Below are 16,459 nucleotides of genomic sequence, written 5' to 3'. Positions count from 1 at the left end.
CCTGAGTAGCTGGGGCTACAGGCACCCGCCACCACACCTGGCTAATTTTTGTATTTTTAGTAGAGACGGGGTTTCACCATGTTGGCCAAGATGGTCTCGATCTCCTGACCTCGTGATCCACCTGCCTCAGCCTCCCAAAGTGCAGGGATTATAGGCGTGAGCCACTGCGCCTGGCCCAAGTTCTTCACAATTATAGTTTATCATTTAGTTTATCTGATCAAATAAAAATTTCATAGGTATCCCTTGTTAAAAAGTCATTTACACATTTTATTTTTAAATATACTTACGCTGACTGCCCGTTATCGACTGTAGAGCAATTCCTATAATACATAAAGAAAAATTTTAGATGTACAATTGCAAATGCAACAAATAAATGTCTGGCTAGGATTAAGAAAAGGCAGAATATTTTTATATTGCACCAATTTATTCTATAAGTAACTGGAAAAATAACCAGCTTTGCTCATCAATCCAGTTTAGACAAGGCGCAATCTTTAGATTATCACATAAAGGTTATAAACCCATGATTAGAGAAAAAAAAAGTAAACAAAAATGTATCACAGATAAAGCCTAGAACACAAGCACTTTAAACCAAGCAACAAATACTTATGTTTACAGTCTAAGGCCATGAAATAATAGTTAATTACACAGCAAACCTCCACTGAAAGTTGGGACCTTTTTAGCAATCTGATTTATCCGATCATCACTTGCTCTCCTTGCCCATTAATATTTATTGAGCACCTACAATGTATATCAGGCTGTGTTAAGCTCTAGAGATTGAATGGTGAAGAAAAAAAAGAATCTTCATGCAGATTTAGTGGGATGATGGATGTTAATCAAATTATCAGATATCCAAATAAAAAGCAACTATAATAGCTGAGGAAAGAAATATAAGATAGTAAGAAAGACTCTAGTAAAGGGACTTGACCAATAAGCTCTTCAGTCTACTTGAGTAAGAACTGCTTAAAATGCTTTGAATTGAATGGGTGCTCAAAACTCTTTCTCAAATACTCTAGTCTCATGAATTATTTAAAATCCTAATAGAATAAATGTATTTTTTAAAACCCTAATTTATAAGTCAAAAATTCTTGCCTGACCTTCTTATATATCAAACTCAGTGTCCTCTTCTTTCATTCTTAGATTATGCAAGAAAACAAAGGTATTCCAGAGCCTTTAGTAAATACCAGGACTGAAACTGGGCACAGCAATTATCTCTGAAGAAAATCTGGACCAGTTCACTAGAAACTTGTACAGTTGTATATTTACATAGCATCAGTGTGGTTATCAGTTGTTCATTAGGCTGTAAATAACTTGGGACCAGGAAGTCATCCTGAATAGCACAGCAGGGTTTCAGAGATGTTGTCATGCCTTGAACTCTGCTTTCCAAAAGAATAGCTGAGAAGGTATCCTGAGATATGGGAAAGGAGGTCTGAAGTCTTTTCCATATCAACAGACAAGTTGGGGAATGGCCAATACAAACACTTGCATGAATGGTACCTGATTTTTAAAATTATCTACAGCCAATGAATAGCTGCTAAAATTGTAAACTAAACAAGGTTCTGCTACAAAGTAGAAGAAACATACATCCACACTGTGTCTGAACGAACATCTCTGAAACCACACAGTACCTACATGTCATGGTTTTAAACTTTATTAATTTTGGAGAATAAAACTCCACTTAAAAAGAGATAAAACTCTACTCAAGTCTTCAACGATTTCTTTCTGAAAAATGCGAACTCCTCAATGTAACAAAAAAATCCTCTTGAATGTACTCTATGAACTCTCCCCTACTTTAATCTCAATAAAGCCAACATTTTTTAGTTGCCTGCAGTATATTTTTATGTTTCTATACCTTTATTTTGTTTCCCTCTGAACATCCTTCTCAGTCTGCTTCACCTGGCTAACTTCTGCACACCATTAATAGTTCTTTTAACTATCATACTCTCCAGAAAGCTTTTTTGGACTCCTTTAGCCTAGGATTTCCCATGGTATTCTGGAAACATCTCTAGCACTATAGTTTCTATTACCTTCCTGATGAGTCCATTTTCCCAGAACTGTGAGCTCACTGAATCTCTTGCCCTTTGCACTGTGCCTAGCACAGAGCAGACATTCAATCAATGGAAGTTTATTGGCTGAAGTAAATAATTATTTAGTACCTTGCTGATAGCAGGATAACATCCTCTGTATGATTTCTGGTACTGGTATGCCTAGGTAGACGGATAGCTGATGGTAATCAAGGGAGATATTCTCAATGGGATTCTCCTTCACTTTGTCAATATCCTCTTGCATCATCCCAAGGCGCAGAAGAATATCTGAAACTTTTTTCCAAATTGAATTGAACTGTGACTCTGTGAGACCATTCATCAAAATCTCACTAAGGAGGATATCCCTGTATTTGCACAGTCTCAGGATGTCTGCAGATTTAGAGATGTCAGAAGATGGCGGTTCCATATTCCATCCTTTTTTGGGTGCAGGGAATACATTCAAATGTTTTATAAGAGCTAATAGGAGGCATAAGTCAAACTGTTTGGATTGCGGTAACTCCTTGTTTGGAGGATAAAGCAGATGCCATGATCCACCCAAAGGATGATTGGTCCAAAGATGGTTGTAGTAGGATTCCAGCACATTCTTGTGTATAAGAAGCTCTTTTTTCAAAAGAGGGGGTGGCATAGCCTCATCAAATATTTGTCGAACAATGTCAGTACCAGAAATAATAATTATATGAAGCAGATGATAGAAATAATTATAATCAAGCTTGAAGATAGGCATTTCATCTGAAAATAAATTTTGGGAAGTCAAGACATTCCACACTAATGCTCTTTTTCTATTTGGCCTCTCACATTATATCCTAAGCTCCTGTAGGATAAAAACTATTCCAAAAGAATGAAGGATAGTACAGTGCTTTGCCACAGCCAGTGCTCAATTAGCATGCTGCTTTCTCTCTGTCAAAAAATCTAAACAAAAACAACATGTTCCCAAGCAAGAGTAATAACAAAGACTAATCACCACAGAAGTCTTTCAATCATCCAAGGTTTTGTTCAAGTAAATGATCTTTGGCAACAAAATGGCATCAAAGTATTAGGTCTTTAAAAATTCTGAAATTTGCCAAGAATGCTAATTGTCAATGTTTAACTATACTTTACTTAAACAATTATACTTTATCCTAATCAGCACTGCCCAAAAGAACATCATGTGATAAAATATTTTATATTTGCACTAATACTCATTGAGCACTGGAAATGCAGCTTGGGTGACTAAGGAACTGAATTTTAAATTTAATTTTAATTAATTTAAATTTAAGTACCACATACAGCTAGGGACTACTATACTAGATAGCACAGATCTGTATCAAGAAATGCCAAAAGATCTAGCTCCTTCCTACTCAAAGGGTAGCCCAGAGACCAGCAGCATCAAGCATCCACCTGAAAGCCTGTTAGAAAAGCACAGTCTCAGGCCCCACTCCAGACCTACTGAATTGAAATCTGCCTTTTAACAAAGTTGCCAGATACAGCAAATATATGTATAATGTTTGAGAAACTCTGATCTAATAAACCTCATCTTCTCACCCCCTCAAAAAAAGATAGGTAGGTATTTCATCAATAACATGGAATAAGGCATGAAAGTGAACTATTTGGTATTTTCCTGTCTTAATAGTGCTTTCAAAGGAGAAAAGTCAGCTGAGGTGAATTACAAAGTACTAATAATTTGGTATATGATGGCATTTGGTGTTATATGGATATCAAAATATGTGTTTGTCACAAAATGCAGCTTTATTATTTTATCCTTCAAGATTCTATGTTTCAAGAGATTTATTAAATTAACGTTTTTGCTTGAAATACTTGGTATACACTGTGGAGGCAAGTTAAAAAGCTAATGACACAGGGAGCTTTCTTTGGGTTACCAAATAAAAAGTTGGCTGGACTGCCACCAAACTATTCTTCCATGGGCCCAGGGTCCCTTAATTAAGGTATCCAGGTTTTGGGCAGGACATTTCTTAGCACACTCCTAAATAGCTAGCAGCTTAGTTTAGATTACTTGGCCTCAAACTCAAAATGTTCATTCCTTTCATGTAAGGGTACTCTAATGCTTGCTCTATTAAGAAGGAATGCAGCAAGGGAAGGAACAGTTGGTAGAAAACCTCTGCTGGAACACAATCCCAAGGTATAGTCACAGCTACGCACCAGACCTAGCATGCCTCTCTATAGGATGCCAAGGTAATGTGAGATCCACACATCTGCTGATCTTCCTGTCTGTGATTTCCAGCCTACACCGAGTGCTGCTTGCTGGTATAAACCCAAGCTCAGTGAATGACAAACACAGTAAAGACGTGGTTGTTAATGGCATGAAAGTTGACAGAGAAGTCAAACATTTTAACATATTTTTTAACAGAAGGCATATAAAAATAAAATAATACCTTTTGTATTAAATTTTAAACTGATCTTCGGTCTTATATCGGTATCAGTTATTTTCAGAGATATCAACTTTTTATAACTGCAAATGGAAAAAAATTAAGTTATAGTGGAAATAAAATAATGCCAAAGTCAGTCAAGATTTCTAGTATGAGCACGGCTAAGTGAGTATTTTCATCTTCTCCTAGAAATAATTCAAGAAGGAGAAAAAATAATGAACAAATAGAGCTCACCAACAATGAAAACCCTACACTGTCACTTTCATTGGAATTATCAAGTAAGCAGTATTGCCAGATTTCATACTAAAACTATCACATTACAAACTTCCTTGCAAAAAGGCTGTGTGGTAGCAGAAAAAAAAGGAAAGAAAGCTTTGCATTGTAAGACAAAAAAAGCAAGCAAGCAAACAAAAAAATAGCAAACCTGGAAGTCCTCCCTGGCCCTCTCTTCACCATATATTTTTGGCAATAACTATTCCAAGAAAACCCAACTTATTTAACACCTACTGATTAAAAACAATAAAGATGCTAGTAGAACATCAATACAAATAATCAGAAAAATAAAAAATAAAGTAGCAAAATGTATTAACTAGACTAAGCACTAGGTAAATGCTGCCATTAAACAGATGGCTTGGCTTTGAAATGAACCATGGAAAACCAAACAAAAAAATATTGGAAAACAACGCTACAATGTAAGCTTAATGAGGAAAGGGATTTTGGTGGTGGTTGTTATTGTTAACTGATTTTATCTCCAGTACCACTATAACACTGTTAGGTGCACATTACATTGAAAAAATGTAAAACTCTGACAATATGAAGTTATTGGGGAAGGTACTGAGTAAAAGGTATCTCCCATACTGTTGGTGGGGAGTGTACATTTGTAAAACCACTCTGGAAAACAATTTGGCATAAGCTAGTAAAGTTATAGATATACACAGGTGGCCTAGCAATTCTACTTTTAGGTATATATTCTGGAAAATTTTCTGCTCATATTGACCTAGCGACATGTACAAGAATATTCACTGCAAAACTATTGTTATAGCCAGGACCTAGAAATAAACATCTGTTAATGGTAGAATGATTAAATTAGTGAAGCAATAATATAAAATTAGAGCAATAAAAATGAAAACACTACAACTATAATAGTAAGAATGGAATCACACTAAACATGATTTTAAAATGCATAAAACAAATGTTTCCATATATAATGTTCGAAACAGAAAAAATTAAACTACACTTATAAGTAACAATATATTATGTAATTTATAAAGTAAGTAGAAGTAAAACATATAAAAACAATAGCACAAAAGAGGGAAGAAATGGAAATCTATTATTGCAAGGTTCTTACACTATACATGCTGTGGTATAATATTATTTTAAAATAAACTTTGACAAGTTAAAAATATGTATTGTAAGTCCTCAAGCAACCACTAAAAAACGGTAAAACTAATAAACCAAACCAGAAAATAAACAATAAAGACAGATAGGGAAAACTGAAAACAACAAGGAAGACAGTAGATTTCCAACCATATAAATTAGTAAAGAAAATACAAATGGAATAAAAAAAAACAATTTAAAGGCAGAGATTGTCATATTGTATATATAAAACAAGAAAGACCTATGCCACCTACAAAGAAATACATAGGTTGAAGTAAATGGATGCAAAAGGATATACCATGCAAACACTTATCAAAAGAAAGCTGGAGTAGCTATATTAATATCAGACAAAAAACACTTAAGGCAAGAATATTATCAGGGTTAAAAAGAGATGTTAAGGCCGGGCGTGGTGGCTCATGCCTGTAATCCCAGCACTTTGGGAGGCTGAAGCGGGTGGATCACGAGGTCAGGAGATGGAGACCATCCTAGCCAACATGGTGAAACCCTGTCTCTACTAAAAACACAAAAATTAGCTGGGCGTGGCGGTGTGCACCTGTAGTCTCAGCTACTCAGGAGGCTGAGGCAGGAGAATCGCTTGAACCTGGGAGGCGTAGGTTGCAGTGAGCCGAGATCGTGCCACTGCACTCCGACCTGGGTGACAGGGCGAGACTCCGTCTCAAAAAAAAAAAAAAAAAAAAAAAAAGATGTTAAGTAAGAATAAAGGAGTCAAATTGTCAAAAAAAACAAAAAAGGGTAACAATCCTAGATGTGTGTGCATTTAATAAGTTTCTAGATATATAATTAGACAGTAGACAAAAGAAATGAATAGTATACTTCAACATTCCCTGAGTAACTGATAGAAAAAGTAAATAATCAAAAATGACATAGAATGCTGAAACAGAGCTGTAAAGTAATTTCATCTAATGTATAGACTATTTCATTCAAGATCAGAAGACAGATTATTTACAAATGCAAGTGGAACATTCACCAAGATATACAGTAATATGATCATAAAATAAATTACTGCAAAGGAATTAAACTAAAAGTGAATACTGAAAAGATAGCTGAAATATTCCCAAATATTTGGCAATTAAACAAATACTCCTAAAGAGCCATGGTTAAAACATAAACACACACACAAAACTAGAAAACATTTAAAATACAATGAAAATAGTAATAATAAATTTCTACACATCAAAACATATGGGACAGCTAAAGCAATGCTTAACGTAAAATCAGTTTATAAAGAACAAAGGTCTCGAATCAGTGATCAAAACTTTCACCTTAAAAAAAAATCAAAGCAAATTAAACCTAAAGCAAACAAAAGGAAATTACAAAGAGCAAACATCAATGAAATTTCAAACAAAAATATTATAGAAAAATCAATAAAATTAAAAGTTGATTCTTTGAAAAGATCAACAAAATTGATAAACTTCTATCCAGAATGATCAAAAAAAAAAAAAGACACAAATTGCCAACATTAGGAATGAGAAAGGTGACATCACTACAGAGAAAAGGTCTCTTTGGCTGAAGAAACCAGAAAACTGAAATGGAACCATGACTACTAAGAGAATGGGGGAATCCTAGAAGGGAAAGTAATCAGAAAAGAGATCCCCAAATTCTTTCCCATGTCTCTGACTGAACACTGAACCACATGTGTAGAACAGACTAAAAGCAGCTCAACTAAGGCCAAAAGATCTGGACTGAGACTGGATCCACCACCCAAGAAAGTGTTCAAAGTTCACATCTAGCCAAATTAGTGGCCTGTCAAAATAACAATAACATTGCCCATTGGGGAATGATGGAATCCAGAATTTCTACTTTGTATTTATTGTGGCCTAGCTATGTGACAGATATTATGCTATGTGCTGGGAACATACTAGAAAACAAGACAAAGTTCTTGCCCTCATGGAGTTTACACTCAAATGGAGAAGACAGCCAAGAAAGTGTAATAAACATTAGTAAATGTTTTGATAGAAATAGAAGAAATACATGATAGAACATCTACTGTAATCTAAGTAAGGCTTTTCGAAAGCTTTAACTAGATAAAGGAGCAGAGTATTCCAAGCAAAACTTGGAGGTCAAATAGTAAACTAGATATACTTCAATGCAATAACTTGGGAGGTTTCTTGAGATGGCACACTGAAGAAACCAAAAGAAGCTCTGTATAGTTGGTACATATATGGTTAAGAGTACAGTGACAAGAGATGGCACGAATGAGTTCAGCTGTGTACAAGGTTAAGTGAAGAGCCAAGCTGAAGAATCTGAACTTAATTTTAAGAGCAATGAGAAGCTTCTGAAGGGTCTTCATGAACAGAAGTGATATATTCCAATTTTTATGTTAGAAAAGTCCTATTGATGGTTTTGAAAACAACAGACTGGATAAAGGAAAGGCTAAAGACAAGACAGTTTTAAGAAGCTGTTTGAGAATTTCAAACGAGAAATAATGATATCCTCATTTAGTTTAGTGAAGTGGTAGAGATAGGGTAGAAATAGGAAGAAATTTATATTTTAAAAACTAAATTGGCCGGGCACAGAGGCTCACACCTGTAATCCCAGCACTTTGGGAGGCCGAGGCAGGTGGATCACGAGGTCAAGAGATCAAGACCATCCTGGCTAATATGGTGAAACCCCATCTCTACTAAAAATACAAAAAAAATTAGCCGGGCATGGTGGCGGGCACCTGCAGTCCCAGCTACTCAGGAGAATGGTGTGAACCTGGGAGGCGGAGCTTGCAGTGAGCCGAGATCGTGCCACTGCACTCCAGCCTGGGCAACAGAGCAAGACTCCATCACAAAGAAAAAAAAAAACCTAAATTGATAGGACTTTTTAAAAAGTTACAAAGCAGTGTTAGAAAGAAAGATCATGAGTCCAGTTTTGGACATGCTGAATTATAAATATTTTTGAAAAATAAAAATGGAGATATTCAGTATGCAGGTAGGTATATAAGGTCAAGCTTTTAGGACAGAGATTTGTGCTAGATATAAAGATTTGGGCTTCATTAACTAATAAGGGAAAACTGATGCTTTAGATGTCAATGCAATGTCCCTACTAGATTGAAAAATGGCATTTACACGTTAAACAGAAGAAAAAGAGAATCAACTGATTGGGAGAACTTTTATATTGAAACTTCTAACTTCAGTAGCAACACTCTATAATACTAGTATTAATTCTAGGCTTATCAAATTTATTACTCTGCAATACAGTTTTCTCATGTAAGAAACAGGAAGATTCTAATTGTAAGACAAGCTTAGTGGTTTGGATAAGTTTTGAAAGATAGAAAACTATTTCATAACAAAGTAACTTTAAGAAAAATATGTTTTGTTTAAAGAAAAGGATTATTTTCATATTTAATGGGAAAGTATTCACATAATTTCTCCATCTCCACTTTAGAATGTAAATGTCTACAATAAGTGGTGATAGAGAGGGAAACAAATGGCAATTAAATATGATTTTTTCACGTACCTTAATACTACCTTAAAATTTAATGCAGCTCCATTAGGTGACAGAAACACAGAAGAATTAAGCAACCAAAAAATATATGCATATTCCAAAAAAGGTAACAGAGTATTTTATTTTACGCTTACCTTGCTCCTAAATTTTCAATGGTTATATATTCATCCTTTCTCACAACTTCAAACTGCAAGTAATGGGGAAAAAAATAGCCCTAAAGTAGTTCAATTTTCAAAATGTTTAATGTTATTTCTTAACTTAACATTTGAAACATACAATGAGAGTGAAGCCACAGTGAATATAAAACAAACAAAACATGAATAACAAGGTAAGTAATAAATACTCCTGATCAAAAAAACAAACTAGAGTTGTACTTAAAAAAGCAGTTCTACTTTACATCACTATAGGATTTAAATGCCAAATCTGAAATACAAAAATAGCACATTTTACAATAAAGAAGATATATTTCTAGTCATAATTTGGTCTATTTAGTTATAAACTAAAAATTCAACAAGATATTTCATTAATTAAAACATAAAATGGATATCATCTGAGTGCATTTTATGTAACAGGTACTATATGTGATGTTTTGTAGATACCTTCATAGGAGGATATTTACAGACTAAAAGAGGTTCAGAAAGTCTAAAATTATTTTTAACCTTAGGTGTCAAAAGATTAGATAAATTATCCTTAGTTCACGATACTTTCCTTATTGGTATACTTATGGCATATTTTGTCTTTGTCTTTTTGTGTCTTTCTCTTTATTCTTAAATTTTTACTGTTCTTAAGGACCACTTAAACATTACTTTGTATAAATCATGGTAATAAAAAGGTTCAAGAGCTCAGTCACCATCAAAGGCAATATGGCTGGAATCTAATTATAATGATCCCCAGGTCTGTTTTAAGTCAAAAATATTTTTCCAAGGAAGGAAAGCAAGAAAAAAAAAAAGGACAAAACAAGATACTCACCAAAATTTTAACAATTCCAGGTACATCACATTGCAGCATCCTTACCATGTCACCTGTACATCCTTCCTTCAAACATTTTTTCCCACTAAAACTCTAAATTTATTAATAGAAAAAAATAAAAATAGAAAAAATCACTGATGTGCAAATCTGATTATATTTAAATAAATGCAGTTAGAAGCAAATGTTGCTAGACAGTAAACTGGAAGATGTGAATATTTGACATGGAGCTGTTAAAAGATGGTCCATTTCATAAATCAATGGATATCCTATTTAAAATGCATGATTTCACTCTACTTCAAAATCTTTACGTAGCTGTATTACAGACTAAAATGCATTTGCCGCTCCAGAGAAAGCAACTTCAAGTAAAATGTACTAATTAAGTATGTGTAAAGAGGATTATTGAATTTCTATCAGATACGTGAGGATTCTAGGGAAAAGGAAAGAATAAAAATGTTATATCTTTTCTCTAGTTCTGGCCTGCTATTTCTTTTGGTTAAATTACTTATTTTTCTTTTACTTCTCTAAAATTCAGTAATATTAATTGCCCCTACAATCAAGGAAATTGTAAAGTATATACCACTTAAGAATGAATAAGCAAATCTTTATACAATTGTTTTTACAGTTTACAATGTGAGTTCATCTGTTTTATCTGTTAATTCTTACAAAAACCCTATGAAATAGGTTTATCTTATCCTTACTTTAGAGCTTAAAAAAATTAGTCTCTGAGCAATGAAGTTACCAGTCTAATATAATAAAACTAGTAAGTGGCTCAGTCTGGACTTGAACCCAGATCTCCCAACTCCATATTCAATACACTTTCTAATACACCACAATTGCTTTAAACGGGTTTTCTGTTGTTTGTAGAATGTAAACACTATAGAACCAAACATTATAGACCCAACTTACAGTCATCAGCTCACTAAAGAGTAATTAATTCAGAACTGGGCTTTGTATTTCCACTTTAATATTAGTGGCAAACAACTCTATTATATGTTATATATTATAATAGTTAATAATTATAACAGTTATATGTTATATATTATATAATAGTTATAATTATAACTTATATAATTATAGTTATATAATTATATAGTTATATATAATTATAATTATAATTATATAGTTATATATAATTATAATTATAATTATATAGTTATATATAATTATAATTATAATTATAACTATTATATAATGTATAACTATATATTGTTATATAATTATATATTATCTATAACTATATGATATGTAACTATTATAACTAAATATAAATATTAAAAGTTCCAAATATATTTTTGAAGATTATGAAATGTGTCCTTGTTCTTCACCTCTAAAACGGAAATCCTTAAAACTGTATAATTATCCTTTCTGTGTTTTTACTAAGAAATTCTATTCTATGATCCTATGTGCATATATGCAACAATATTTCTATTCTTAAGAGTATGCATTTCTAAAAGGAAGGAACGAACTGATAGAAACCACTAAGCAAACCAACTAGTAGTGTATCATCTACAAAGAGCTGTTTAATAAATGATGAAAATGAATGAAAAGTGGTAGGGAGATAAGCATCAGAGAGAACTGGGAAAGAACAAAGAAGGAAGTAAAAGAAAAAGAAAAAAAGGAGGAAGTAAAAAGAAGGAGGTAAGTTATGAACAGGAAGAAACAATGGGGAAGAGAACAAAAGAGGAAAAAGGGTAGAGGAAGAAATGCTGTTGTAGTTTTAAGAACAAATATAATACCTGATCATTTTCACCTGGATACTTTAAATTCTTGAATTTTTTCCAGCAAATTTTATGGAAATAAACACAGCAACTTTTACTGCACATTAACTGAAAAAATCCCTGGAAAAAAATAAAAGTAAATTATCAATAAGGACATGGTGATTCTTGTATAGATAAAAAAATTATATTAAGTCACTTTAAAAATTATTCTATAATTAGATAGATTTTACATGGCATTCAAAATTTATCAACAGAAATCAGAGATCACCAAATAACTTTACAAGTCATTTTTATATCACTAAAGATAGGAAAATTAGGACAGTAAAAAAAAGGTCAATAATTTGAAAAAGTTAATATATTTTCCATATTCTACGTACAATAAAATATCAGAAACCCACTGAGTTATGTCTATAGAGGAACATGCTACCTACCCATCTTCATCTCCATTTTTACATTTCTCTTTTCCTCCATCCCCAGCTCCATACCATTACTGCCTGAATCCCCTCTGTTACCAATCACGAGAATTCAGATTTGCTGCCTTGCTGACAGCTCCTGAGCTACGGCATTATCTGAGGGTATAGATTGCTTGCCTTTCCCACTGTACCCTGCCTGGAAACTACAACCTTGCTTTTTAAAATTTTTGCTTTGATGACAAAAATTAAATTGTGTGCCCAGGTATTCCTGCTGCTACATGCTTTGTTCATTTGATTAGAACCCTAAAGCATTCTTGAGAAACCTTAGGACCATATCACCATGTCACCTAAATCAATACTGAACAAGCCTGACCCTGAGCACTACATCTCACTACATTTTCAATCCCTGTCTTATTCTATTGAATAGATCTTGGTCTTCTCCTTCTCCCCACCTATCAGATTGGCTGTACACATCATGCTTCACAATTAAGATTTCAGTTATTTTTTATAGAAGTATTGTCTGATTTGCACATCGTCTCATCCTATCTTGTGATTTCACAAAGTCTTATTCTGACAGATCCAGAGAGATAGATCTATCAGAAGTATTCTATCAGAAGTATTCTGATAGATCCAGAGAGATAGATCTATCAAGAAGTATTCTGATAGCTAAATTTCTTCAAATCAAGGCTGGTTACTTTTTCCCCCTGCCAAGGCCCACAGAAGAGAAAATGATCACTTACTTAGTAGCATCATTCCTGAGGAGTGACAGCCTTTCTCCTTAGTAAAATGCTACCATTCTTAACCTCTAACAATTCTAACTATAAAGTAAAGCATTTTTTAGATCATTTTCACTGTATGACTGACTGCAGGAATAATACTTATAACCTCAGATGCACGTGAATGTTACAAAAACCTTAGCAAAACCAATTTATTCTTTTATTGACTCACAGAATATAAATAATTCCTGATCACTCTGAATCTAAGTTCTCAAAGACAGTCAAATAACTTTTCAACTGCTTTACCATTGTAATTAAACTAAATGCTCTTTTAAAATATTTTATACATAATATAATTTTTATAATTTTATATAGTTATATATAATTTTTCAATTACTTTTTAAAAATACTGTTAATTGACAATTACAGTACCTTATAACTGGTGTTCTTCAAAATGTCAGCTTCACAAGATCGTTCACAATCTAGGTAACTACAAATCGTCTGCTTCATTATATTGCTTTCAGTTGTCTTGATAAAATTATTAAGAAGATCCTAGATTTTAAAAACAAAGAATTCTCATGAATTATTAATAATAAATTAACACCACAATTAAGACTACCCATGTTTTACCTTGGTAATATGTCCATATCATATCCCTTTTTGAAGTACTCGTATATATGTATTTTTTTAATAGTAATAAAACATTTCCCTAATTCAAAGTAAACAATGTATAGGAAGGTCCTAAATTAGAAGTACTGGATTTCTTAATGAATGATATAAACATGGAGAATGGAGAGAAGTGTATGTTTGAAGCCATGCATCTCTTTATCACCTAACTCATAACATAACACCTGGCATATTCCTATCAAGAATTATTTGCTCTAATATATACACACAGAGAGATAATAAATCACGGGTGTCCAAGAGAATCTTGGCTGGAAGCAACCCGTAGGTCACTGCATTGGCAGTGGAACCACTGTGGTAGTGCAATATGCCATTCACTGCTATAATGGGCAAAAGTACAGTAGAGAAATATGTTTTCAATGTCTTTAGTTACAAATCAGAATATAATTTCTCATTTTAAAATGCTGATTAAATGGTCAGAAGTGGTGGCTCATGCCTGTAATCATGGTGCTTTGGAGGTCAAGGCAGGAAGACTGCTTGAGCCCAGGAGTTCAAAGCTGCAGTGGGCTATGGTAGCACAATTTCACTGCAGCCTGGGTGACAGAATGAGACTCTATCTCTAAAAAATAAAATAAAATAGAATAAAACACATAACAAATAAATGAAATGCTGATTAAATACAGGTGAATCATGTAATCAGGTCTAAGTTAAATGATTAGATAAGGTCCTTCATACTTATCCTTTAGAGAGATAGTGTTACAAAATTTCAAATAGTATTACTGCTAATATATTGAAGGTATATATGATAAATAAGCCTCTAGAAATTATTTCACAGATATCAGCTCAATGCAGGAGGACAAAGTTGAGAAAATTTCCCAGACAGTGGAAAAAAATATCTTGAGAAATAAGAAAATTAGAGACTCAGTCTAGTCTACAAGGCATCTGAATAATAAGTATTTCACAAAGAAAAAGAGAAAATTAAGAAAATATTATGAAATATATAAAACAAGAAAATGTCCCAGAAGCAAAAAACACAAGTTCAGAACACTGGTGATACAGAAAATATCCTTAACAATTCCCAGAAAGAAGAAAATAAAACAGGTCAGATACAAAAGTTTAAAAATCAGAATGAAATCAAGTTTCTTAAAAGTAATATTAGAAGTTAAAAGATAACAGAAAAATGCTTTTAAAAAATTAGAGGCCAAGGTGGGAGGATCACTTGAGCCCAGGAGTTTGAGAGCAGCCTGGGCAACATACTGAGACTGTCTTTACTTTAAAAAAAAAAAAAAAAAAAAAATTTTAAATTAGTCAAGTGCAGTGGCATATGCCTGTAGTCCCAGTTACTTGGGAGGCTGAAGGAAACGAATTGCTTGAGCACAGGAGGTTGAGGCTGCAGTGAAATATGATCATGCCACTGCACTCTACCCTGGGTGACACAGCAAGAACCTGTCTCCGAAAAGAAAAATTATTCTATCCTCAGGCAAGATATGAACAGAGTATACAAAGGATAAATTATTTTGATACTTGAAAGGTCTCAAAAAATTTACCTCCCAAGCAAGCTCTCTTTTACGGGAAGCTGCTAGAGGATAGAGGAGTTGCACTACCAAAACAAGGAAGCAACCCTAGGAAGGAAAACTTGAGTTCTGAGAAACAGAGGATTCCACGTAGAAGAAAGGTGAGGAAAATTCCCAGGATGAGAGTGAAGGGAAACCCTGAGGCCAGCTTAACAAAAACTTATAACTACCAGTAGGCTAGGAGAAAGAGAGAGAGAGAGAGAGAGAGAGAGAGAGTGTGTGTGTGTGTGTGTGTGTGTAGGGGATGTATAAGCAAGCTAAACTCTCATTTTTCATAGTGAAAAGTCAAAAGAGAAAAACCTGGAGATATGTTTTAAATAGCAGTATTTCTTTTGAAAAATAGGTAAACATAAAAGAAAAATGTCTAGAAAGTTGGAAGAATGCCTCTAGGAAGCAGAATTTCAGTTAGAGATAACAAAACAGAAACTCTTAAGTCTTTAAAGATTATTTGGCAAACTAAATATATATATTACTGTGCATAAAATAAAAATTCACTAAAAAAGTTAGATAACAAATAAAGCAAAATATTTTTTTTTTATTTTTATTTTTTGAGATGGAGTCTTGCTCTGTTGCCAGGCTGGAGTGCAGTGGCACAATCCCGGCTCACTGCAACCTCTGCCTCCCAGGTTCAAGCGATTCTCCTGCCTCAGCCTCCCAAGTAACTGGGATTACAGGCGTGCACCACTACGCCCAGCTAATTTTTGTACTTTTTTAAATAGAGACGGGGTTTCACCATGTTGGCCAGGATGGTCTTGATCTCTTGACCTTGTGATCCGCCCGCCTGGGCCTCCCAAAGTGCTGGGATTACAGGCGTAAGCCACTGCGCCCGGCTAGAAAGCAAAATATTTTAAAAAGAGGAAGAAAAAGAGTAAAACAACCAAGATCAAGTAAGGGACTGCTTTGTAAAGTAGGGGTGAAAATTTAGTATTTTTAAAATGCATAAAATTATTACTTTAGCAAGTCAAAATTAAAAGTCACATGATTACCTTGACAATGCCAAAAGCTGTCTGCATGTTCTATTGATTACTGAAAGAAGTACATTAAAATATTCTATTGTGATTGAGGATTTTAAAATATTTCTGCTTTCAATTCTGTCAATTTTTGTCCCATATATTTTGAAGCTATATTACTAGGTATATACAAATTTGAGTTATTATATCTTCCTGGATAATTGAATTTTATATTTTAATAAAATGTCTCTCTTTGAGTA

At 33.5% G+C, this 16,459-nt stretch overlaps 1 protein-coding gene across 9 annotated transcripts in view; it reads right to left on the bottom strand.

The window, feature by feature from the left end:
- Positions 1-16,459, bottom strand: part of DZIP3 (DAZ interacting zinc finger protein 3) — a 132,217-nt gene that overhangs the window by 68,420 nt on the left and 47,338 nt on the right. For all 9 annotated transcript variants that reach the window (XM_063630614.1, XM_055259992.2, XM_063630611.1 and 6 more), the window contains 7 exons: positions 13,484-13,603; positions 11,941-12,042; positions 10,205-10,297; positions 9,370-9,422; positions 4,412-4,488; positions 2,154-2,771; positions 288-320 (listed from right to left, as the gene is read on the bottom strand). In XM_063630614.1, the coding sequence (XP_063486684.1) occupies positions 288-320; positions 2,154-2,771; positions 4,412-4,488; positions 9,370-9,422; positions 10,205-10,297; positions 11,941-12,042; positions 13,484-13,603 (1,096 nt within the window). The remainder of the gene's footprint in view (positions 1-287; positions 321-2,153; positions 2,772-4,411; positions 4,489-9,369; positions 9,423-10,204; positions 10,298-11,940; positions 12,043-13,483; positions 13,604-16,459) is intronic.

This window comes from Symphalangus syndactylus, chromosome 21 (assembly GCF_028878055.3).
Source record: "Symphalangus syndactylus isolate Jambi chromosome 21, NHGRI_mSymSyn1-v2.1_pri, whole genome shotgun sequence".
Lineage (NCBI taxonomy): Eukaryota > Metazoa > Chordata > Mammalia > Primates > Hylobatidae > Symphalangus > Symphalangus syndactylus.
Note: the sequence above shows the minus strand (reverse complement) of the source record. Positions and strands in the feature narration are given on the sequence as shown.